This window comes from Saccopteryx leptura, chromosome 3, assembly GCF_036850995.1.
Source record: "Saccopteryx leptura isolate mSacLep1 chromosome 3, mSacLep1_pri_phased_curated, whole genome shotgun sequence".
In the NCBI taxonomy this organism is placed as follows: domain Eukaryota; kingdom Metazoa; phylum Chordata; class Mammalia; order Chiroptera; family Emballonuridae; genus Saccopteryx; species Saccopteryx leptura.
This window is the reverse complement of record NC_089505.1, coordinates 126,395,035-126,421,852: the sequence shown is the minus strand read 5'-3', so window position 1 is coordinate 126,421,852 and position 26,818 is coordinate 126,395,035. Positions and strand designations below refer to the sequence as shown.

Below are 26,818 nucleotides of genomic sequence, written 5' to 3'. Positions count from 1 at the left end.
TCAGGAAAGTACGTGGTGTTTGAGGAACCGAAAGAGTCTAGCATGAGCGGAGCAAAGAAAAATAGGAGGAAGATGATATGAAGTGAAGTTAGATAATTCCAGACCATGCAGAGCTAAATAATCTTTATGTCAATACTTTGAGATTTCTTAATTCCTCAGTTATTTTTATTAGAGCATTTCATAGGCATAGATATGAAGTGTTTTTATTTTTTAAAATTTATTAGTAATTTTTTCTTTTCAAAGTTGTAATAAAATATAACCTCTTATTTCTTAACTCTGTGCTTGTATATCCTCTCTGAGAAATACACTCATGGAGTAGACTCAGCAGGTACTAGAGCCCCACTGAAGTAAGTCCTGTTCTGTGGGGTGGGCCCTGCACAGCTGATTCTTCATACTGGTCGCTGCTAATCCTTGTAGCTTGATTGGCTTAGGTATACTGTAATTGTAAATTTAAATATGTGTGGTTTGTTTTATGTCAATTACACCTCAGTAAAAAATTTTTAAAGATTTTATTTATTGATTTTACAGAGATTAGAGGGGTGGGGGATGAGAAGTAGTTGCTTCACTCTAGCTGTTTATTTTTATTTATCTATTTTTTTAAACAAGTTTTTAATTTTATTTTTTTTACAGAGACAGAGAGAGAGTTAGAGGGATAGATAGGGATAGACAGACAGGAACGGAGAGATGAGAAGCATCAATCATTTAGTTTTTCGTTGCACGTTGTGACACCTTAGTTGTTCATTGATTGCTTTCTCATATGTGCCTTGACTGCAGGCCTTCAGCAGACTGAGTAACCCCTTGCTCAAGCCAGTTGGGTCCAAGCTGGTGAGCTTTTGCTCAAACCAGATGAGCCAGCACTTGAGCTGGTGACCTCGGGGTCTCGAACCTGGGTCCTCTGCATCCCAGTCCTACGCTCTATCCACTGTCAGGCTCTAGCTGTTTATTGGTTGCTTGTCATATGTGCCTTGATCAGGCAAGCCCAGAGTTTCAAACCAGCACATTATAAGGGACTAGTAGAGGAAGAGCAACCAATAGACTGGAGAAGAACACAGAGAGAAAGGTATCACAGAAGCTAAAAGAAAAGTTTCATTAGGGTTAGTTTGAAGTGTCTGGTAATATGGGTAAAAATAATCTAAGAACATAAAAGTGTCAGTTAAGGAGGTTTTTGAGAATCCTGGTAAAAGCAATTTCTGTTTTAGAGCTAATGACATAGGTTTGATTGAGCAGGTTAAAGAAAAGGTATATAAATTAAACTTTTAGGCATCTTGACTGTGAAAGGATAAAGAAAGAAGGGAGGAAGGGAGGAGTGAGGAAGGAAAAAAGGAAGGCAGGAAGGAAGTAAGATTGGTAGTAGCTAGAGTGGCACACAGGATTTTTTTTGTTTGTTTTAGTGTGGCATAGTATACTCATCACAGTTTACAGTTTTAACTTTTTATTAATTTGAATAATCATTTGATTAATCTTTCTCTTTCTCTTGACTGTAAGCTCCATGAGGGCAGGGGTTATATGCATATATATATATATATATTTTTTTTTTTTTTTTGCATAGCTGGTGCCTGGCACATATTTGCTCTTTAATATTTGATGATGGAATTATTTAAATGAAAGTAGAATGAGCACAAGCTTTGGAGTTAGACCTAGATTTATTTATCAGTTCAACTCTGTCATTGTAAAAAGATATTAAACATCTCAGCATCAGTTTTCTTATCTATAAAGTGATTTTGATAGTATCTACCTATGGATGTCTTTAGCAAGAATTAAGTGACGTAACATCTGTAAAGCACCTCACACAATTCCAGGCCCATAGTAGGTACTTATTAAATGGTGCTAGAATAGAGGTAAGGAGTGCTTACTTGATAAAAACACAAACCAATAGATGGGGCATTGTTTAAAAGGAGGAATATTGAGTTGATTACGTGACCAGGGAAAAGTTTTTAGAATTTAGAACATGCTATTTATTAATCATGAATTAAGGGGACTTTTAATTATGTTGGAAAGACATTAAGAAGGCTTCACTGAATACTTAACATTTAAGCTACATCTTCAAGAATTTGAGTTTCACCAGATGGATACAAAAATAGGTTAAGGGTCTTTTAGGCATAGGGAACAAAATGAGTTCATGGAGGCCCAATAGCACATATAGCATTTAGAAGCTGGTGGCAACTTAAATCATGGATATCTGCCAAAAATGTTGGAGGGAGAGGGAATGGTTGGAAGAGGGTCTGAAAAGTAGACTGAAACCAAAGTGCTATATATTCCATGTTAAGAAAATGTTGTATTATCTTATTGGTGCCACTTTCTGTATGTAGTAAAATATGTATGACATAAAATTTACCATTTTAATAATTTTTATGATATGTATCAGAAATTCCTCTTTAATGTTAAATAATATTCCATTCTATTATACACCATGTTTTGTGTGTTTATAAATCTGTGGATGAATATTTGAGTTGTTTCTAACTTTTGGCTGCGGTGAATAATGTTAATATGCGCACTGGTGTAGAAATACTTGTTTGAATTCCTGTTTTCATTTGTTTTATGTATATACCCAGAAATGTAATTTCTGGATCAAATGGTAAATCTGTGTTTAGTTTTCTGGGAAACTAACATTCTGTTTTCCACTGTGGCAGCACCGTTTTGCACTCCCACCAACCATGCACAGGGTTCAGTTTCTCCATATCCATAAACCTTTTTTTTTTTTTTGGAGTTGCCATCTTAGTCAGTGTGAAGTGGTATCTCATTGTACTTTTGATTTTCATTTTTTTTAATGATTAATGATGTTGAGCACCTATTCATATGCTTGTCCATTTTATACATCTTTGGAGGAATGTCTTATGCAAGTTTTTTCACCATTTTTGAATTGAGTTGTTTTCTTGTTGAGTTTTATGTTCTGGATTTAAATCTCTTACTATATATGTGATCTGCAAATATTTTATACCAGTCTGTGGATTGCTTTCTTACTCTGTTAATAGTGTTGTTTGATGCACAAAAATTTTTAATTTTCATGAAGTCCAGTTTATTTTTTGTTGCCTTTGTTTTTGTTTCATATCCCAGAAATCATTGCCAATTCCAATGTCATGAACTCTTTCTCTCCTGTTTTTTCTAATAAGAATTTTATAATCTTGCTCTTACACTTAGGTCTTTGATCCATTTTGAGGTAATTTATGTATATGGTGTAAGGTAAGGGATTACAATGCATGTGAATATGCAGTTTTTCTAGCACTGTTTGTTGAAAAGTCTTTTTCCCATTGAATGATCTCAACAGCCTTATGAAAAATCATTTGGCCATTTATATGAGGGTCTATTTCTGGGCTCTTTATTTTATCCCATTGACCAATACAGTGGCCTTAAGCCAGTACCATACTGTTTTGGTTACTGTGGCTTTGTATTAAATTTTGATAACAGGAAATATGAGTTCTCTTTGTCTTTTTCAAAGTTGTTTTAACTATTTGGAGATCCCTTGAGATTCCGTGTCAATTTTAGGATCAATTTTTCTAGTTCTGAGAGAAAAAGTCATTAGGATTTTAATAGAGATTACATCGAATCTGTAGGTTGCTTTGGGTAGTATTGATATCTTAACAATACAGAGGGTCCTCAGGTTATGATACAGTTCTGTTCCTGCAATAGTGACATCTAAATTTTGGTGTAAGTCGAAAAGCACCCTAGCCTAACAAACAGAACACTTGCACTTTTAACAGTATAGAATGCCTTAAGTTAGTGTATTGGGGGACACTTACTACCTATTCTTTTGCCGTGTGCAACCAAACTAGTTTGCCCACATAGTCCATAAGTATGATGCTAAGCCAAAACACTTACATCTCAAGGGTTTTAAGTCTTTTTGAGAGTGAGCATCATAAACTTGAAACGTTGTTTGTTGAGATTGTTGTAACCCAAGGGCCCCCTGTATAAAGTCTGCTGATCCATGAGTATGGGATGACTTCCTATTTGTTTGTTTGTTTTTTTAAGTGAGCAGTGGGGAAGCAGAGACAGACTCCCAGCATGTACCTGGACTGGGATCCACCCGGCATGCCCACTAGGGGGCGTTGCTCTGCCCATCTGGGGCCCTTGCTCCATTGCACCTTTTATAGTGGCGGAGGCCCCGTGGAACCACTCAGTGCTCAGGGTCTAATTGAGCCATGGCTGCAGGAGGGGAGGAGGAGAGAGAGAGAGAAAAGTGAGGAAAGGGGGTGGAGAAACAAGTGGAGCGCTTTTCGAGTTTGCCCTGACCAGGAATTGAACCCGGGACTTCCACACGCAATGCTCTACCACAGAGCCAACCGGACAAGACCTTCCATAATTTCTTTAAGCAAAGTTTTATCATTGTCAGTGTACAAGACTTTAACCTCCTTGGTTAAGTTAATTCCTAAGTATTTTTTCATTGCCACTTCAAATGGAATTGATTTTTTATTTTCCTTTTCAGATTGTTCATTGTTAGTTTATAGAAATGCAACTGATTTTTGTGTGATTTATATTTTGCTACTTGGCTGAATTTGTTCATTTATTCTAACAACGTTTTGGGGGAATTATTCTGGTTTTCTACATATTACATTGTGTTATCTGTGAGGAGAGATAATTTTATTTCTTCCTTCCCAATTTAGTTACCTTATATCTTTTTTTCTTGCCTAATTCCTCTGGCTAGAACTTCCAGTAGCATGCTGAAGTGGTGAAAATGGGCATTCTTGACTTGTTCCTGATCTTAGAGGAAAAGCTTTCAGTCTTTCATCATTAGGTAGGATGTTAGCTGCAAGGTTTTCATATGTGATCTTTATTTTGTTAAAGTAGTTTCCATTTATTTCTAGTTTGTTGAGTGTTTTTACCACATAACGGTATTGAATTTTGTCAGATACTTTTTCTGCATCAATTGAGATGATCATGTCATTTTTTAAAAATTTTATTTATTCATTTTTTAGAGAGGAGAGAGAAAGGGAGAGAGAGAGGACAGAGAGGAGGGAGAGACAGAGAGAGAAGGTGGGGAGGAGCTGGAAGCATCAACTCCCATATGTGCCTTGACCAGGCAAGCCCAGGGTTTCGAACCGGCGACCTCAGCATTTCCAGGTCGCATGTCCTTTTTTTTCCCCCCTTTTATTCTGTTAAGATGGTGTGTTAGGCCCTGGCCGGTTGGCTCAGTAGTAGAGCGTCGGCCTGGCGTGTAGAAGTCCCGGGTTTGATTCCCGGCCAGGGCACACAGGAGAAGCGCCCATTGCTTCTCCACCCCTTCCCCTCTCCTTCCTCTCTGTCTCTCTTCCCCTCCCGCAGCCCAGGCTCCATTGGAGCGAAGATGGCCCGGGCGCTGGGGATGGCTCCTTGGCCTCTGCCCCAGGCGCTAGAGTGGCTCTGGTCGCAACAAGAGCGACACCCTGGAGGGGCAGAGCGTTGCCCCCTGGTGGGCGTGCCGGGTGGATCCCGGTTGGGCGCGTGCGGGAGTCTGTCTGACTGTCTCTCCCGGTTTCTAGCTTCAGAAAAATACAAAAAAAAAAAAAAAAAAAAAAGATGGTGTGTTAACATTGATTGAATATTGTATGTTTAACTATTGTTGGATATTTTTGGATTCCAGGAATAAGTTATACCGGGTCGTGGAGTATAATCCTTTTAATATAGTGTGTCTGTAAAGTCATAGAGCACTTTTGACCTGTCACAGGAAAGCAACAAAAGACGATAGAAATGCGAAATCTGTACCAAATAAAAGGAAAACTCTCCCAGTTTCATACCTATTCAGTGCAGTTCAATGCGGGCTCATGCACAAATTCTTTAGGGCTCCTTAGGTAGCTATTCCATATAGCCTCTACAGACTCGTCACTGACTGATGGCCTACCAGAACGGGGTTTCTCCACCAAACTGCCGGTTTCCTTCAACTGCTTATCCCACCGAGTAATGTTATTCCTATGTGATGGCGCTTCGTTATAAACGCGCCAATATTCGTTGCACTTTGGTCACGGATTCGAATTTAGTGAACCACAGAACACACTGAACTTTCCTCTGTACCGTCCACGTCTTGTCTGGCATGGCCGTGGGCTGCTCCGCTGTATACACAGTGTTACGTCATCATCTGCGCATGCGCACATGCTGCCACATCATCCTACAGAAGCTGGGAGAGTTTTCCTTTTATTTGGTGCAGATTTCACATTTCTATTGTCTTTTGTTGCTTTCCTGTGACCGGTCAAAAGTGCACCATGACTTTACGGACACACTATATTCTTCTGAATTTAGTTTGCTAGTATCTTTTTTTTTTTTTTTTTTTTTTGTGGCAGAGACAGAGAGAGTCAGAGAGAGGGACAGATAGGGACACATAGACAGGAAGAGAGGGAGATGAGAAACATCAGTTCTTTGTTGTGGTTCCTTAGTTGTTCATTGATTGCTTTCTCATATGTGCCTTGACCGTGGGGCTATAGCAAACCGAGTGACCCCTTGCTGGAGCCAGCGACCTTGGGCTCAAGCTGATGAGCCTTGCCCAAACCAGATGAGCCCGCGCTCAAGTTGGCAACCTCGGGGTCTTGAACCTGGGTCCTCCACATCCCAGTCTGACACTCTCTCTGCTGCGCCACTGCCTGGTCAGGCAGTTTGCTAGTATCTTGTTGAGGATTTATTGATAGTTTTTAATTAAGAGAGTAAATGATAGAGATATGGGGAATAGGATGAAGGGCCAAAGACTAGGCATGGAAGACTAATTAAGAGGCTCTTAGCAAGTTTTCCCTAGCCTAAACTAATTCTTTCTAGAATTTACCTCATTTCAATAGAAGGTACCACCATTTACTTGAGTTATCTTTGATTCTTTTTTTTTTTTTTAAGTGACAGGTAGGGAGAGAGAGCGAGAGCGAGAGGAACAAACAGGCAGGGAGAGAGATGAAAAGCATCAATTCTTCATTGGGGCACCTTAGTTGTTCCTTGATTGCTTTCTCATATGTGCCTTGACGTGGGGGGGGGGGGGTCCAGCAGAGTGAGCCACCCCTTGTTAAAGCCAGCAACCTTGCGGTCATATTTATGATTCCACACTCTAGTCGGCAACCTTGGAGTTTCAAACCTGGGTCCTCAGCATCCCCTGCCGACAGTCTATCCACTGCACCACTGCCTGGTCAGGTGATTCATCTTTTTTTTATACCCCACACTCAAACCATTAACAAATTCTATAGAATTTACCTTCAAAAGATTATGTATTCCAAATGTAGTCATTGATTATCTTTTATCTTATTTCTTATGACTGTCTAGCTATATAATTGGAAGAAGCATTTTGTGTTACTTTTATGTATATAAAGATAACTTTGTTACATATTAATCTTGTATCTTTTCTTTAAGTATGTTGCTATTAATAACTTGTAGGAATCCTAAAAAATCCATCCTGCAAATTTAGATGCTTATCTAAGACTTAGATTATAATTAAGGTTGCAGAAATAGTCACAGAAACTTTTAAAAGATTGTCTTACCTCCTATATTTGACTATTCTATGCCCTAGGTAGACTTTACTTATGGTAGACTGAATATGATAACAATAAAATTAGAAATAGACCAAAGTCTTTGTTTAACCCTCTGTGGGCCTGTGTAACTTTCAAGTCACATACTAATATATCGATATTTTATTAATTTATTTATTTTTGCCTCAAGGTGGCATATACAACTTGTTATATAATATATTCTTAGTAACCAGTAATATTCTTGGTAGTGGTTATCAACTCTAACCTGACATATCAAAGTAAATGCTTTTGCAAGTTGTCTGCAGATAGAGACCATAGGAACCATTTTGTTCAATTGTCATTTTTTTTTCTAGTGGTTTTTGGTAAACAAGAAAAAGCCTACGTAATAGCTCTTGGTTTGTATCAATATTATTGACAGAAACAATGAATTTAGTGGTAAATCATCAGATGAGGAAAATTCAGAACCACAAAAAATTTCTTGGCAGTTAGTATTCCACATGAAAAGTAGTTTCCATGTGGAATACATCATCCTTGGAAAGGAGATGTTTAACGCCAAGCACAAACTGTTTTATGGACTTCCATACTTAAGCTAGTTTATTTGTTTATTTATTAGAGAGGGAGCAGGGACAGACTAGACAGGAAGGGAAAGAGATGAGAAGCATCAACTCATAGTTACGGCACCTTAGTTGTTTATTGATTGCTTTCTCATACGTGCCTTGACCGGGGGGATTCAGCTGATTTAGTGACTCTTTGCTCAAGCCAGTGACCTTGGGCTTAACTCAGCAACCAGGGGCTTCAAGCCAGCAACCTCTGGGCTCAAGCCAGCGACTATGGGGTCATTTCTGTGATCCTGTGCTCAAGCTGGTGAGCCCATGCTCAAGCCAGTGACCTCAGGATTTTGAACCTGGGTCCTCAGCTTCCCAGGTCAACACTCTATCCACTGGACCACCGCTTGGTCAGGCCATACTTAAGCTTTTATTTACACAAGTGCAAACATTGTAAGCTGTTGTTACTTCAGAGTTATAAAACATATTCATTATAATAAAGTCGTTGAAACTGCTGAATTTATTGTTGTATTTATAGATTGATATTTGTTGATTTTACATTCCATAATATTTTTTCTTCTTTTCCAAGTGAAAGAAGGGGAGATAGAGAGACAGACTCCTGCATGTACCCTCACCGGGATCCACCCAGCAACTCTGTCTGGGGCTGATGCTTTGCCCATCTGGGGCCATGCTTGCAACTGAGCTATTTTTAGCACCTGAGGTGGAGGCTCCACAGAGCCATCCTCAGTACCCGGGGCCAATGTGCTCAAACCAATCAAGCCACAGCTATGTGAGCAGACGAGACAGAGAAAAAGATAGAGAAGTGGAGAGGTAGAGAAGTGGATGGTTGCTTCTCTTGTGTGCCCTGACTGATGATCGAACCTGTGACATCCACACAATGGGCCAACGCTTTACCACTGAGCTAACCATCCAAGGCCCATAAATTTTTTCATAGCTATGAAAAGAATTCGACCCATTGAAGTTAACTATATTGGGGAGGGGGGAGTAGGGAGAGAATAAACTACTTCTGATTATTAGATCTGTTGCGAATTTCATGTCTCAAAATAGAACAGATTGGTTCTTCAGTGAAATGTGGTAATAGAAAATACCTTTGTTATAATAATAAATAAAATAAATAGTATAATTTTAATGTGATTGCTGGGGAATATGGAGGTGATGGGAGGTGGAGGATGGTATGGGACAGATAAGTAGTGATGGATGGAGATTTAACTCGGGGTTGTAAGTCTATAGATGATGTGTTTTATAATTGTGCACCTGAAACATGTATAATTTTGTTAATCAGGGTCACCCCAGCAAAGTTAATAAAAAGGAAAAAGAAAGAAAAAGAAAACAGTAAGACATGAACTTGTGGGAGATTTTTCTTCTTTGTATTTTCTATGTTTTATGTCTTTTTGCAGAATATATTTTTTAAGCCAATAATAAATTAATTTTAAAAAGTCATTGTATATATATAATATAATCTCTCTTTAGCTTCTTGGTTTAAAATAGCTTTCAAACTTTTAGCAGAAGAAGTTTTTTTTCTTTTTTTCTTTTTAATATTCTACCTAGTGTTGGATAAAAATAGAAACCAGTTGTAAATTGTAGGTAGCATATCAAGTGATGATAGTGTCTGGGATATTTTCATATGACCATTTAATTTGATATTATATATGCTGATTAGAGACAATTCAAGACCTTCTGCTATATCTTAGACAATCTCTCTTTGCTTCAACAAAATGATCAGATAAGTGTTGTACTCATCATATCTTGGCTTTGATGTAGCATTGCAGAATTTAAGTAGACAGTAAAGAAAAACAGGTTTTATTTTTTAATGTTTAGCAACCTCACTTACAGTATCTTTCATTCTTCTAAATCTGCTTCACATAAAAGGCAGGGGTCTCTGTCTCTTATGTTCACTTCTATATTCTATGTGCCTTAAATATGGCACATAGAAGTTGAATATTTGTATTTTAATATTGTTTTTAAATGTTACACTAACAGGAAAAACAGGAAGAAAGTGAGCTTCGTTCTCTGCCACCTGCTTCCCCTGACCATTTGGCAGCTTTAAGTGTTGCAGTTATTGAATTAGCAAAAGAACAAGGAATAACAGATGATGACCTCAAAGTCCGTCAGGAAATTGTGGAGGAAATGTCAAAGGTTATAACAGCATTTTTACCAGGTAAAAATATATTTTATATTTAAGTTTAAAAATCATACAGCTCTTCCTCTTGCTTTCTTTTGAATTTAGAGTAAATTTCTTTCTTTTTTTTTTGTGACAGAGACAGCGAGAGGGACAGATAGGGACAGAGATGAGCAGCATCAAGTCTTCGTTGCAATTCCTTAGTTACTCATTGATTGCTTTCTCATATGTGCCTTGACCTGGGGGCTACAGCAGAGTGAGTGGCCCCTTGCTCAAGTCAGCGACCTTGGGCTTCAAGCCAGCAACCATGGGGTCATGTCTGTGATCTCACGCCATGCTCAAGCCAGAGACCCCACACTCAAACTGGTGAGCCCGTGCTCAAGCCGCAACCTTGGAGATTTGAACTTGGTCTGTGTTCCAGTCCAACCCTTTATCCACTGTGCCACCGCCTGGTTAGGTTGAACTTAGGGTATATTTCTTCATGTTTTCCTTTTCCCCCTGCTTGGTATTCAAAGTTGATGAATTTAATTGTTATATAAATGACATTTGGGGGAGAAATATTGTGGAGAAGCAAAATGAGAATTTTGGCACACTGTAGTTTTTGTAATAAAAAAAGATTTTTTAAATGCTAGAAAAGGGATTATTTCATAGTGGTTGCAAATTATATAGTATATTAATTTTTCTTTTTTTTTCTTTTTTTTTTTGTATTTTTCTGAAGCTGGAAACAGGGAGAGACAGTCAGACAGACTCCCGCATGCGCCTAACCGGGATCCACCCGGCACGCCCACCAGGGGGCGATGCTCTGCCCCTCCGGGGCATTGCTCTGTTGCGACCAGAGCCACTCCAGCGCCTGGGGCAGTGGCCAAGGAGCCATCCCCAGTGCCCGGGCCATCTTTGCTCCAGTGGAGCCTCGGCTGTGGGAGGGGAAGAGAGAGACAGAGAGGAAGGAGAGGGGGAGGGGTGGAGAAGCAGATGGGCGCTTCTCCTGTGTGCCCTGGCTGGGAATTGAACCTGGGACCTCTGCACGCCAGGCCGACGCTCTACCACTGAGCCAACCGGTCAGGGCAAAGTACAGTTTCATAAAGAGCCATTTTTGAGATGTATAAGAATATAAAATTGATAAGGGAACTTGACTTGAAGGAACTGCTGAGCTAAAGCCAGCCCTAGAATATAAAATTGAAATTTAAAAATGAAAAACATTTTTCTGTTTATTACTTCTTTAATTTGGTCTCTCTAAAATATATTGAATGCTAATTTCAGCTACATATAGAATAATTGACTATTTTGAATAGAAAATGAAATTTTTATTATTGTGATGACTTGAATGATTTTCGGACATTTTGTGAACTTGAAACATAGATTTTTATGTATACAACTGAGTACAAACTTACACTCTCTAAGAAACTAAACCTGCCTGATCAGTTCCAATCATGTTATTTTTCAGCTTGCCCTCTGATTAGATCTTTTTTAAATATGTCTTATTATGATTCTTGAAATGACATACTTGATAGTCTGAGAAAGATATAGGTAGTATGTTATTGTTTTTATTAATTTGTTCTACAAACTCTTGAAGGCCAGAATGTTTTTTGAGGAGGGGATTTAATTTTGCAACGTTAATTAACTTGGCTTCACTTTGTTTTTTAAAGAGAGTTGCCATTGAATGTCTGTGATTCTTTCCCCATTTAAAGTGCCATCTCTCAATAAATGTAGTATCTAAAAATAAATGCAATTTGGGACAATAGCTGTAGCTAGGTTTTGCATTCTTTGCTGTTATGTATTAAATGTTAAATATACTTGCCTGACCTGTGGTGGCGCAGTGGATAAAGCGTCGACCTGGAATGCTGAGGTTGCCAATTCGAAACTTGGGGCTTGCCTGGTCAAGGCACATATGGGAAGCAACTACTGCGAGTTAATGCTTCCCGATCCCCCCCCCCCCTTTTCTCTCTCTCTCTCTCTCTCTCTTTCTCCTCTATCTAAATATCAATAAATAAAAATTAAATGTTAAACATACTTGTAGTCATTCCTAAATGAAATATATTACTAAAATTTTGTTTAAACATTGAACTTTTATGAGTAATTTCTCTCTTCTCTGTTCCTGAATTCCATAACTGATAAAGTTTTTCTTTTATAGATCAGTTAGAAAGGATATGATTCTTCTATAACTGTATTAGAATAAGAAGACATAGAATTGAGATATATGCAGTTTTTCTGCTACTGTTTTTTTAAAGTTCCCATATTTGCATGCTATTTCATGCTTTGCTATTTTTCTTTTTTTTCCAGAATGTTCTCTTAGGTTGTATGGCTCATCTCTGGCTAAGTTTGCTCTGAAAAGTAGTGATGTTAATATAGATATAAAATTTCCTCCCAAGGTAAGTAAAGGACTTCTCCTGTATGGTTCTTAACTAGTACTTGGTATTTTTTATTGATTATCTTTTTAGAAGAGGTGCATGAGACTATAAAATTCTGCCTTATAGTAGTTAACCATCATATCACTTCTTGGTCTTTTGGCTAAGATCATGTGTAGAAGTTACCATCGTGATTAAACAGTGCTTCTCATAGGTGGAATAAAAAAATAAGAGACAGAAAAAGAAGCAGAAAAAGGCAGTCAGTAAAAGAAGGAAAAATGGGAGGGTCCAATATGGTGGCAGAGTAGGTGCAAGTTATACTCATTTCCTTTTAAAACCAAACTGGAATTACAACAAAAATATAGAACAATCATTCTGAATAACCAACTGAAGACAAGCTAAACAGAAATTATAACCAAGAATTTAAAAAAGAAGGAACGTTGAGAATGAACTTGATAGCTATGAAGGTCCTCATCCTTGCCTTCCTTGTGGTCCTTGTTCTTGCAAGGGAAAAGGAAGATTTCAGCGTAGCCAGTGAGACTGTAGAAAGCCTTTCAAGCAGTGAAGAATCTATTATACATGTGAACAAGAAACCTGAAAAGTTTGACCATGAGAAATAACAGTGAAGAGAGGATGAATGAGGACAAAATCCACCCCTTTGTCTAGCCACAGCCTCAAATCAGTCCTTATGCTGAGTCCATCCTTTCTTTACACTGTCCTTCCACAAAACGTCCTGCCTCGTGCTTACCTGCTGTGGTGTTACCTATTCCTTAGCTTGAAATAATGGAAGTCCCCAATACTATGGAGGTCATCTTTACTAAGAGCAATGTGATGCCATTTCTTAACTTTGTAGTAGTGCTTTTTTCCAAATCTTACTGATTAAAAAAAATCTATACTTTTCTCTGCCTCTGCTTCAGACTTTGATGCATCTGGTCCCTGAGCCTCTTCTTTAGACTCTTGTGCTTCCTACTCAGCCCCTGTTCTCTCTTTCTTAGCCCACAGCCCTGCCTCTTCACCAGCAAGAGATGACCTATCCCCAGAGAAATATGCCTGTCTAAATCCTTCTGCTGTACCAAGAATATCTGCTTGACCCTACCTGGGACTTCTGCCCTATGACTCAGCCTATTTATTGCCACAGTTTACAACTTACAACAAGACTAAGGATTTCAAAGTTAATATGCCCCCCCCCTCCACCCCACTTTTGAATTGACTACAACTGGAAATGTGGCATTTTTTTTCCAATTTTTGTATCTTGCTATCAGAAACTGCCAGTTTTTGTCCTGGCCAGCTAGTTCAGTTGGTTAGAGCATCGTCCTGAAGCACAGAGGTTGCTGGTTCAATCCCTGGTCAGGACATACAGGAACAGATATTTCTGTCTCTCTCCTGCTCTCTCCCTTTTTCTCTCTAAAATCAATAAAATTATTTTTAAAATTGCCAATTTTAAATGACTATATGGAAAAAATGAAAATGTATTTTATGTATTATTTAGCATTCATCTTAATTAAAATGCGATTTGTAACCTCTATTTTCCAAATTTTAGTTCAGAAAGCATCATACAATTTGAAGTTAGAAGTACCATACTATAACCATATCAAAATGTATAAAATCGTTTCTGGAATTGTGCATATTATTATTATTTCCTAACCAGTCATTCCAAGAAATTAGTCCTTGATGCATAAAAAAAAGTCAAAAGTGATTGTATTTGAGCATGTTGAATAGTTACTGCTTATGGAAGTAGTATAGAAAGTTGAAAGACCTTTGAAATCATACATTAGTGTTCAAATTTTGGCTGCATTGAGCAAATTACTTGACTTTCTGAGCATCAGTTTTCTAATTTCCAAAATAGAGCTAATTTTTATATTAACAAGTATTATATATACCAAGTATTTTTGTATACTGCCTGCTTTGGTACATAATGAAAACTTTTAATAAGTAGTGTCTAGTACCACTAGCAAAAGTACCAATATTGTTTAGTGTTGCTAATATTGCTTATCTGTTGACATACCAAACATTTAAAATAATCAATTGACATTTAATATGTTTTTAAATTTTTGAATAAGTTTATGCTCAAGGAGGTTTCATTTGGGTGAAAATTTGATATTCTTTTTATTTATTTTCCAAGTGAGAGGAGGGGAGATAGACTCCCGCATGTGCCCCGACCAGGATCTACCTGGTAACCCCTGTCTGGGTTCAGTGCTCTGCCCATCTAGGTCATGCTCGCAACTGAACTATTTTTAGTGTTTGAGATGGAAGGCTCCATGGAGCCATCCTTGGTGCCTGGAGCCAATACACTGGAACCAATCGAGCCATGGCTGTGGGAGGGGAAGAGAGAGAAAGAGAGAAGGGGAAAGGTAAGGGTGAAGTAGATGGTTGCTTCTCTGTTGTGCCCTGACTGGGAATTGAACCTGAGACATCTACACACTGAGCTGATGCTCTACCACTGAGCCAACTGGCCAGGGCTAAAAATTTGATGTTTAAATTCTAGTCTGATCAGTCATTTACTTACAATTAATGTATGATTACTACTTTTATTTTTTTTTTAAGTGAGAGGAGGGGAGATAGAGAGACAGACTCCTGCTTGTGCCCTGCCTGGGATCCACCTGGCAACCCCCGTCTGGGGCTGATGCTCAATTAACCAAGCTGTCTTTAGTGTCTGATGCGACGCTTGGACCAACAGAGCTATCCTCAGCGCCTGAGGCTGACGCTTGAACCAATCAAGCCACTGGCTGCTAGTGGGGAAGAGGGAGGGGAAGAGAACAGATGCTTGCTTCTCATGTGTGTCCTGATTGGGAATCAAACCTAGGACGTCCACAGTCTGGGCCCACACTCTGTCCATTGAGCCAACCGATCAGATTCCTAAATACTTAAATAGCAGTAAAGAACACATTAAAGTAAACATTTGACAAGTTTGTTATTTAAAGTAGTATTTAAGCCTTTATGTAGTATATCTAAGCCTTTTTTACCTTGCTATTTTATCAGTATTTCTCTTTCTTTCTCTCTCTTTTTTAGTTTTTCTGTTGGTTTGAGGATGGGGCAGTAAGGAGACAGAGAGAGAGAGAGAGAGAGAGAAGCATCAACTCCTTGTTTCACTTAGTTGTTCCACTTAGTTTTGGACTTATTGGTTGCTTCTCATATGTGCCCTGATTGGGGATTGAACCCAATACCTTGGCTCTTCAGGGCAACTCTTACCTATTGAGCCACCCCGCCAGAGCCTCGTTACCTCTTAAATTTATCTCAACAACTTCTCTTTAACAATTATTTGGTAAACTTACTATTTTTCATTTGTCTTGATGTGAAATTCCAGAATCTTTCTTCACCTAAGAACTCATTAATTTAGGGAGTACTGCTAGAATCATAGTACATGATTTTTAGCTTCCACTTACATGAACAAAAATTGTGTTAACATAAAAGTAAAACATTGTTTTGTTTCCATTGTTTTAAAATAGAAGGTGATTTTATTTAAATGCTTAATGAAATTGAATTCCCTCTAAAGTTCCACAACTTGAACTTTGAAATTAGTATATTGATTTAATTTGAAACTTTTTTAGATGAATCATCCAGATCTTCTGATACAAGTGCTTGGGATTTTAAAAAAAAGTGGTAAGTTTCTTTTTTAATTTACCTTTCAAAAGAAAATTTCTTAAAGGTGCATGCATGCATTGTGTTGTTTATGTATGGCTAACCAAATTAAACTAAAACTCCTAGCATATCTGAGTCATTGTGTTATATATGGGTATCTACATATATGTGTATTTATGTATTTATTTAATAGGTGTACTAGAAAATTTACATATCAGTAAGGTCAGAAGTATATTTAAAATTCTTATGTAAAATCTACTTTCTTTGGGGTAATTTTAAAATGTTAGCTTTGAATATTTTGAGCATTTCTTGTATAAAAGAAGACAGAAAACCTATAATCATTGGGTGGTCATTAATGAAGGCAGACTTATGGAGAGACTTGGGGGAAAATGTGTGCATTCATTGAGTAAATGTGTCCCCCGTCCTTAAGGCAATATCAGCCTAATTTAATTGTTTATATTATAGCCACTGAAAAGCTTAGTAAACTTTCCATATGTGCTTTATATGTTTGGATTTTCTTTTTTTGATGTAAAAAGGACATTTATATAGTTAAAAATACATTTAAAATAAAATTTTAAATTACATCTGTCTCAAACCAGGCTCCGGGTCACACAATACAGTCTGTCATATTATGTTCTTGGTTTTTATTTACTACTTTTTTTGTTATTAAGTAAATCCTTAAAAGTTTAGGATCTGGAGTCAGACTATAAAGGAATAAATTTTAGTTCTGCCATTTGCTGATTGTATGTTTTTTGGTGAATTATTTTATGTTCATATTTTGTTTTTTTATCTATAAAATAGCAATAATATACTATAGTATCTTTTTGATGAGAAAATTGTGAAGATGAAATAGGTTAAAGCCATAGCTTAGAAAAGTGGCTGGTATACAGTAGCTTCTTATTAAATTTCTGCTGATACGATTTATATTATTACTATTATCATCTTAGATTTTATGAATTAAAAGTACCTGGCAAAATACTTGCAATTTGGCTTAGAAGAGATAGCTTATTGACCTTAGCCTTACCCTCTCATTGGCTCTAACATCAGTTCTAAACCTCCTTTCTCTGTTTGCCCTATTAGCTCTCCATTATCAGTTTCTTGTTATGTCTTCTTCCCAGCCATATTTCTGGGAAGTTATTTTTAAGAGATTAATTTGGTGCATTTATTTTATAAAGGAGCAATTTTCAACCAGTATGCTGCAAGAATTTTTAAAATGTGCAATACCTGAATATTTAGTCAGGTGCACTGACCTCTTTTCTCTTAGATTATTAAATTAAAAAATGATAACAGCCAACACAAAATAGCCCTCCAGTTTAAGTGCCCTGCCTTGAATCATAAATATATAGGTTATATAATAGAATCGCATCTTATTGGACATGTCAAATAATAAGGTTGCATCTGATTGGTTAATTCTTGGTACCTCTTATGTACAAATACAGCACCTCAGTTTTTAAAAAGTCACTTTGGAGCGTAAAGGGTAGATAATTACTACTATTGTTAGTATTTTTGTAAATCAATCAAAATTATACCTATTTTTTTTGGTCAGATTGCTAAAATATATTTTTTGGTGTGCTGCAGAATTTTAGTAATCAGTTTATGTGTGCCATGAGAGAAAAAAGGTTGAACAAGGGATTATAATATCATTTTCTTTCTTAATAAATATTTGCAATTGCAGAAAAACTCTAAAGCTTATTACAGATAAGAGGTAAATACAGAGCTTTTACTTCTTTAGACTCACTGTAGAGTATCAGCCTAGCAAAAATATTTTAAATATGCCTTTTCTACTAAAATGCACAAATAAACATGAAGTTACATAACATAGATGTACAAAATGCAGTCTGATTGTAAAATTGTTTCCTCTTTTATGCCCTCATTGTACTCTCTAAAGACCTCTATCCTGTGATCTATAGGATTTATGTATTTGTTTTTCAAACCCACAGTTGAGCTTTTTGTGTCTTTTTTTCTTTCTTTTTTAATGTGAGAGAGAGGGTGGCAGAGACAGACTCCCACAGGTGCCCTGACCGGGATCCACCTGGCAAACCCACTAGAGGGCGATGCTCTGTCCATCTCGGGCTGTTGATCTGTTGTGCGCAAGTGAGCCATTTTAGTGCCTGAGGTGGAGGCCATGGAGCCATCTTCAGCGCCCTGGGGCCAACTCGCTCAAACTGCTTGAGCCATGGCTGTGGAGGAATAAGGGAAAAGAGAGAGAGAGAGAGAGAGAGAAGGAGGAGGGGTGGAGAAGTACATGGTTGCTTCTCCTGTGTTCCCTGACCTGGATTCGAACCAGGGTCTTCCACATGCTGGGCCTATGCTCTTCTGCTGAGCGAACTGGCCAGGGCCTCTTTGGTCTTATTCATTGTTATATCCACCAAGCAAAATTCAACTCCTGACATATAGGTCTTCAGCACATGTTTAAATAAGCTAATAATTACAACAAGTACTACTAAGAGATTTCTTTAAACTCCGAGTGAAATAATATTAATTCATCTATTTTTATTTAAATGGCACATTTATGGCATGGGGCCTTCCTTAGAGATGTAGAGATAGACTTAATAGTGAAGATGTGTTTCACCCTGTTAGTCCTTCCTTTAGGACTTAAGGAGCTTTAATTGTGCGGACTCTTCATATGTTTACAGGGAATGAAGTCAGCAGAGTTAGCCTCTTACTTGCACGGATATTTAAAAGAACTTAATTTTCAATGCATAGTGGGTTCTTATTTCATTACTCCTGTGGAAATAGCCCTTTCAGTAAGTGGTATCTTCTGTTTGCTATATCTATGAAGGTTTAACAAGATTTGACTAGATATATACCTTTTTTCTTTTGACATATCCAGACTTGTAGGGATGTTAAAACCTTAAGGTGATTATAATTTTCAGAGTGTTTGAGATTGTGCCTGTGGTTTGTGATACAGCCAATGACACCAAGAGAGGTAAGAGATTCTGTTGAGTTGATGCTCATAATAAGAAAAGTGAATTATTCCATAGAAAAAATGAGAGTGGTATTTAGAAAAACTATTACTTAGTGGTTAACCTAAGCATTTTAGCGATGTTGACATTGGCTTACTTGTTTTATTTTTTTTCTTAGTATTATATGTAGATGTGGAATCTGATTTTCATGCTAAAGTTCCTGTTGTGGTGTGCAGAGATCGGAAAAGGTTGGTAAAAGTGAAGAAAAAATAAAGTATTTTTTAAAATAACAACAACATCCAAATATGCAGTGAATATTTCCAAGGGAGGATTTTTGTTTTAAATTTCTCCTTGGATTAATATGCTTAGCTGGCTTCTACTTTCTAAATAGCAGGTTTAATTACTAAGAGCATGTGAACAAGAAATAGAACTATCAGACAGTTAAAAAATAAAACACTCTGAGACAGAACTTTTTTTTTTGAGAGAGAGGGAGAGGGAGAGAGAGAAGGATAGGGAGAGAGAGACAGGAAGGGAGAAAGATGAGAAACATCAATTCTTTGTTGCGGCACCTTAGTTTTCATTGATTGCTTTCTCAGATGTGCCTTGACCGGGGGCCTCCAGCTGAGCCAGTGACCCTTTGCTGAAGCCAGTGACCTTGGGCCCAAGCCAGTGACCTTGGGCTTCAAGCCAGTGACCATGGGCTTCAAGCCAGTGACCATGGGGTCATGTCTATGATCCCTCGCCAAGCTAGTAACTCCATGCTCAAGCTGGTGAGCTTGCTCTCAAGCTAGATTAGCCCACATTCTGAGACAGAAGTTTAATTTTTTTCTCAAGTTTATTTATCTAGCAGTATTGAACATTTACTATATGTTAGGTAGTGCTTTTCTGTAACGATGCTAACATAAATAAGAAAGAGCCTCTCTCAGGGAGCTCACAGTTTATGAGACTCCAGTTTTTAGTTTATTGAAGACTAATCTTAGCTTTCTAGCCAGATGTCTATAGGACTAAGAGACAAAGTACTTTTGAAAAAGGAAAATAAATAATACTATTTTAGATCAATGTGGAGAACAAGGAAATAATACAGAAATAATAAAGTGTTTATTATTAACCTGTGTATCTTATATTTTAAGATTACTATATTTTCTTATTCAAAGTAGAAGGATCTATGGAGATCTAGTTCAACTTCTTTTTTTTTTAAATTAGAAAATTGAGACCTGGAGGACAAATAAGGGATTTGTCCAAATTCATATCATTTAAAAGAAAATCAGAATTGGAATGGAGGTATTCTGACTTGTAGTGTTCTTTTCCGTCATATTGTGTCTAATTGCCTCTGTGTAGCAACCTCAGATACATTCATATCCCTGACACCAGAATATCTCTGCTGCTATTCTGTTAGCCCATTTAAGTTAGCTCCCCTTTTCACTTATAAGCGTTACTAATGGATTATATATAAATCCTTTCTAATCTCTGATCTGAAAATAGCATCAATAAAATTATGGAAGCTTAGATAGGAAAATTAGAGTCAAGAAGTATAGCTAGTCCAGAATTTCAATTTCTGTTTTTATCATGTGCAAAGCAAAAAGAATGTACTAGGAAGGTATGTTGCACTCTTTGATACAGACAAGATCAATGTTCTTTGTCATATAAATCAAATTTTTGGTGATTAATAATGCTGCTTTTGAAATTAATTTTTTATAAACTTGATTACTGAATGAAGTTGAAATTTATATCTGAAGTACAAATGAACATTTAAAACATCTTTAATTTATATGGGACTCTAGAAATGGTTTCAGTTCTAAGTTTTTTAAAACATTTTTATTACGGCTTTGTTAGGAAAGGATAGAAACAGTATTTGAAGTATTCTGGTTTTTAAAGTATTAATACAATGAAATTTGTTTCTTTCCTGTTTACAGTGGTTTACTTTGTAGAGTGAGTGCAGGAAATGATATGGCATGCCTCACTACTGAATTACTTGCTGCTCTTGGCAAAATGGAACCTGTTTTTATTCCCTTGGTGTTAGCCTTTCGCTATTGGGCTAAGGTGAGTGGGGAACAGAAGAAAAAAGTACCCAATCTGTAAAATGAATCATAATATATGAGGACAAAATAGTAAGATTAGAGTGGATTTTGAAGTAAATTAGACGGATTTGGGGTAAGTTTTGGAGGCAGGACTTGCCAGAGGTACTGGATATGAAAGTTGAGGGCATGTGAGTAATTGATGACAACTAAATTTTTGGAAAATGCAAGTTCTTGGATAGGGAAGTGGTTTTCTTAAAACGTAAAATTGGCTTAACTTAATTTTCAAGTGTACAGTAATTTTAATTAGCATTACAAAGACTTTTTAATAAGTTAATAAAATGTTCTTAAAGTTAGTTTGGAAGACTAAATGTTTGAGAATAGCCAAAAGAGCTCAGAGAAGACTATTTAAGGGGGACCTACTTTATATAGAACTCATGTAAAACTGATTTAGTCAAGTATATACCATTGGCATGAGAATAGACAAGTAGATCTGTGGAACAGAATAGAAAACCTAAAAATACAGTGTGTCTGTAAAGTCATGGTGCACTTTTGACCGGTCACAGGAAAGCAACAAAAGATAATAGAAATGTGAAATCTGCACCAAATAAAAGGAAAACTCTCCCAGTTTCATAACTATTCAGTGCAGTTTGATATGGGCTCATGCACAGATTCTTTAGGGCTCCTTAGGTAGCTATTCCATATAGCCTCTACAGACTGGTCACTGACTGATGGCCTACCAGAACGGGGTTTCTCCACCAAACTGCCGGTTTTCTTCAACTGCTTATCCCACCGAGTAATGTTATTTCTTTGTGGTGGCGCTTCGTTATAAACGCGCTGATACTCACGTTGCACTTTGGTCACAGATTCGAATTTAGTGAGCCACAGAACACACTGAACTTTCCTCTGTACTTTCCACATCTCGACTGACATGGCCGTGGGCTGCTCCGCTGTATACACGGTGTTACGTCATCATCTGTGCATGCACACATGCTGCCAAATCATCCTGCAGAAACGGGGAGGGTTTTTCTTTTATTTGGTGCGGTTTCACATTTCTCTCGTCTTTTGTTGCTTTCCTGTGACCGGTCAAAAGTGCACCATGACTTTACGGACACACTGTATATCCTAGTGTAAATGATATTTTAATCTGTGAAAATTAAAAGATTTTATTTCAGTGATAAAACTGGTTTATTTAATAAGTGGTGCTATTACAACTCTATCTTTCTTGAAGAAAATAATGTTGTATCCTTAGCACACAAAACATAAGAATAAGTTCTGTTTTAATGAAGAAAAATCAAAATGTTAGAAGAAAATTTAAGAGTATATATTTGTAACCTGTGGGTTGGGGAAACCTTTTTGTTTTACTGTGCTAGGAAACCTAGAAGCTGTATAAGATTAGCATATTTAACTACATAAATATTAATACCTTTTATATTGTAAAAGGTATCATAATGTCAAAGGAAAAGCAGAAGGGGAAAAATAACATTTTTTCAAGTGCATGTATTAGATATAAAGGTTTATTATCTACAATGAAAAAGAAAGAAAATGAACACATAAGAATTGATACGGCCTGACCTGTGATGGTGCAGTGGATAAAGTGTCGACCTGGAATGCTGAGGTCACCAGTTTGAAACCCTTGGTTTGCTTGGTCAAGGCACATAAGGGAGTTGATGCTTCCTGCACCTCCCCACCTTCCATCTCTCTTTCTCTCTCTCTCTAAAATGAATAAATACAGTAGAAAAATGAATTGATGCATAAAAAAAGAATTGATATATAATATATAAAAATAGAAAAACTGGGAAAAGATTTAATAGACTGAAGAAAAGAGCAAATCCAAATGGTTAGTAAACACATGAGACATCTCACCCATCCTGTTGACAATTTTTAACATCTTATATTTGTTAGAATTGAAATAGATCACATAATTTTTAATCTAGCAAATATTCCTGGGAATATAGCTGATAAATAAGCACCAGTACTTATGAAGTGCATATAAAGGATGAATATTGCAGCATTGTTTAAAGTAGCAAAAACTGCAAAATGTTAATGCCCTTGAGCAGGGCAACTATTGAGTAACCATTCAAATAAGACTGTAATTTAACCATTTGAAAGAATATTAGATCTATACTAATTGGCTTAGTGGGACTTTTCTTGGTGCATTGTTATGGGGGAAGAGTAATATAATATACAAAGAGATGTCTATAATAAAAATTTTTGGTAAAACAGTGACAAAAACCAAAGTCTTTCCTGTATTTATATAGAAGATAGAAATGTATGACTATTTGTATGTGGTTATTTGAGTATGGAAGAAGGCATAGGTGTCATGGAAGATTATTGACACGAGGCAGAAGTTGAAGCAAGATAATAAAATAATAGTTTTAAAAGGTGTCTACAGTAAAAGTACATTGTATGATATCCCATTTAACTAAAATGTATGTCTTTTTTTTTTTTAATTTTTCCATTGATTTGAGACAGAGGAAGGGGGTGGGAGAGAGAGAAAAAAGAGAGAGAGAAGCATCAACCTGTTGTTTCACTTAGTTTTTCCATTTACTGTAGTTGTACGCTCACTATGACTGCTTCTCATGCGTGCCCTAATGGGGGTGTCGAATCTGGGATCTCTGGTGTGCCAAGTTGACACTTTATCCAATGAGCCACCTAACCAGGGCTTAAAATGTGTGTCCTTATATGCAGTTAAAAAAATGGTCACCAATATGTTAATAGCTATTTCAGTTCATTCCATATATATATATATAATATATATATATTCTCTCTATATATATATAATTCTATATAATATATAAATATTTATACTTTTTACAGTGACTATAGTACTTTTATTGTGAGGGGAACAAAGAAAATTAAAGAAAGCTAAAATAAATGGTGGTATTTTTCTTGTCATTTTGCAGTTGTGCTATATTGACTCCCAGACTGATGGTGGAATCCCTTCTTACTGTTTTGCTTTAATGGTGATGTTTTTCCTACAACAAAGAAAACCCCCTCTTCTTCCTTGTTTACTTGGAAGTTGGGTAAGCAAACATGAGTTTGTGGCTTGTGTTTGTACATATGTACTCTTGCAGAGTGCTCTGTTCAAACAGTTTAAGCTGGAATTCTGGTTTGTCTGTTTGTCCATAATTTTTTTTTAATAATTTCTCCACTACCAACTTGGAATGCCTTTTTATATAGATGGAAGGCTTTGACCCAAAAAGAATGGATGACTTTCAGCTGAAAGGCATAGTAGAAGAGAAGTTTGTGAAGTGGGAATATAATTCAAGTAGTGCAACTCAGAAAACCTCAAATGCTGAGGAAAACAAAGCTAAGGCAGACCAACCAAAAGATGATACCAAGAAGACAGAAACAGACAACCAAAGTAATGCCATGAAGGAAAAACATGGCAAAGTAAGCTTTGTTTTTGTTTTTTGGCTTTTCTATCTGTAGAATTTGTGATGTCTTTGATTGAAACTATTTTAATAGAAGGTTGACTGACTGAACTTGAGCAAGCCTCTTGGCCTCATTTTCCTCATCTGTAAAGTGAGGGGTTGATCTGGTTTAGTTTTTCAGTACCCAGATTTCCTGATGGACTTGCAACTCATTCTGGAAGACTTCTGTTGTTTGAATCATGTCAAAGTAATTCTTTGTGTATTTTTCATAAAGGAAATTTTCTTCATAAGTTGGGCTGTAACCAAAATTTTAGCATGTGGGAATTATGTTGCCAGATTGGTGGAAAAATAAAGGCCCTGTTGTCCTTTAAAGGATGGCTTGCTTATTTAATCATTCAGCATTCATTTATTAAGGACCTGCTACATACCAGGCATTATTTTGAGTATTAGAGAATAAATGTTGAATATCCATGGATTGTGTCCTTTGGAAGCATATAGTCTTTCTGAACTTCTACTTCTGAACTAGACAGACATACTACTACAGAAATGTGAACATTACTGAAATGTTCATGTTGTTCCCTAAACAAATGTAGCTCCTAGTTCATTCAACTCTCTCACTTTCCTAGACTGTTTTCTATCTTTTTGCTTATTACTTCATTGAAAAACTGAAGCAATCAAAAGAGAACTTCTTCATACTCCCACCACCATTTACCACTATCTGCTCTCTATTCTGCCTTGCTGTCTGCTTGTATAAAGGAACCTACCGGCCCTGGCCGGTTGGCTCAGCGGTAGAGCGTCGGCCTAGCGTGCGGAGGACCCGGGTTCGATTCCCGGCCAGGGCACACAGGAGAAGCGCCCATTTGCTTCTCCACCCCTCCGCCGCGCTTTCCTCTCTGTCTCTCTCTTCCCCTCTCGCAGCCAAGGCTCCATTGGAGCAAAGATGGCCCGGGCGCTGGGGATGGCTCTGTGGCCTCTGCCTCAGGCGCTAGAGTGGCGCTGGTCGCAACATGGCGACGCCCAGGATGGGCGGAGCGTCGCCCCTGGTGGGCGTGCCGGGTGGATCCCGGTCGGGCGCATGCGGGAGTCTGTCTGACTGTCTCTCCCCGTTTCCAGCTTCAGAAAAATGAAAAAAAAAAAAAAAAAAAAAAAAAAAAATGAAAAAAGGAACCTACCATGTTGCTATCTAAAGTCATTTTCTTCACTTGTTTGTTCAGTCCCATGCCTTCTTGTCCACTTTAGAACATTGCTCTAGTAATTCTTCTTTCTTTCCACGTTACCAATTTTTCATTTTCTACTAAATGCTTTTATTTCTCTCATTTTAAAGGAAAATCTCATCATTTTCCTTCCTATTTCTTTGCTTTCTTTTGAAGTTAAACTACTTGACAGTATTGTCTATCTTCACTATTTTCAATTTCTTTGTTTTCTCTTAACTCATGCTAATCAGGCTTTGACCCCTGTCAATGTGCCCAAACTTGTATTGCGTCAGTATCCTCCACATTGCTAAGTCTAATGATCATTTCTCAATTTTTATCTTTTTTGGCTTACCAGCAACATTTGCCAGTTGGTTATTTCCTTCTCTGAAAAATTTCTTAACTTGACACCACACCCATGGCTGACTATTTCTTCTCACTCCTTTGCTGGGTCCACCTTTCCTCTCTATCTAGTCTCTTAATGTGGGAGTGCTTCAGGGCTCAATCCTTGATCCCCTTCCCTTCCCTCCCTCCCTCCCTCCCTTCTTCCCTTCCATTTGAGAAAGAGGAAGGGGGAGAGAGAGGTGGGGCTAGGGTGAGAAAGAAGCATCAACTCGTTCTATTTAGTTGTGCACTTGTTGGTTGCTTCTCTTATGTGCCCTGACCCCGGGTTGAAATTGTTAACTTGGTGCTACAGGAGGATGCTTTATCCACTGAGCCACCTGGCCAGGGCTCCTCTTTTTTTTTTTTATCTACACTCCCTTGGTGATCTCATCCAACCCCCTGGATTTTAAGTACCAGCTAAATGATGATGATGACTTTCAAATATAAATCTTCAGCCAAACCTATTTCCTGAATGCTATACTTATATTCCCAGCTGCCTATGTAATGTCTCTACATAGATGTTTAAAAGCTGTCTTAAACTCAGTGTATCTAAGACTGAACTTCTGGTCTTCCCCTTGCTTTATTCCACATGCAGTTTTCCCATAGTTGACAGAACTAATCCTTTCAGTTGCTTAGGCAAAAGCATTGGAGTCATCCTTGACTTCTCTGTCTTTCATACCCCATACGAAATCTGTCCAGAAATTCTGTTATCTCTATTTCAAAATACCCAGCATTTGACTACCTCTAACCATCTCCACTATTAACATTCTGGTCCTAGCCACCATCACCTCTGGCTTGGATTACTTACTACCATAGTGTCATAATAAGTTTCTCTTTATCAACCTTTGCTCCTTATAATCTATTCTCAACACAGCAATAAGAATGGCTCTTCCAAAACTTAGGTCATGCCCTTTCCCCTCTCTACACTCAA

At 37.4% G+C, this 26,818-nt stretch overlaps 1 protein-coding gene across 9 annotated transcripts in view; it reads left to right on the top strand.

Moving 5' to 3' along the window:
- The window catches only part of TUT4 (terminal uridylyl transferase 4), a 120,948-nt gene that overhangs the window by 47,879 nt on the left and 46,251 nt on the right, over positions 1-26,818 (top strand). For all 9 annotated transcript variants that reach the window (XM_066376288.1, XM_066376290.1, XM_066376292.1 and 6 more), the window contains exons 6-12: positions 9,953-10,130; positions 12,372-12,460; positions 15,985-16,036; positions 19,100-19,169; positions 20,835-20,961; positions 23,843-23,962; positions 24,120-24,332. In XM_066376288.1, coding sequence (XP_066232385.1) covers positions 9,953-10,130; positions 12,372-12,460; positions 15,985-16,036; positions 19,100-19,169; positions 20,835-20,961; positions 23,843-23,962; positions 24,120-24,332 — 849 coding nt within the window. The remainder of the gene's footprint in view (positions 1-9,952; positions 10,131-12,371; positions 12,461-15,984; positions 16,037-19,099; positions 19,170-20,834; positions 20,962-23,842; positions 23,963-24,119; positions 24,333-26,818) is intronic.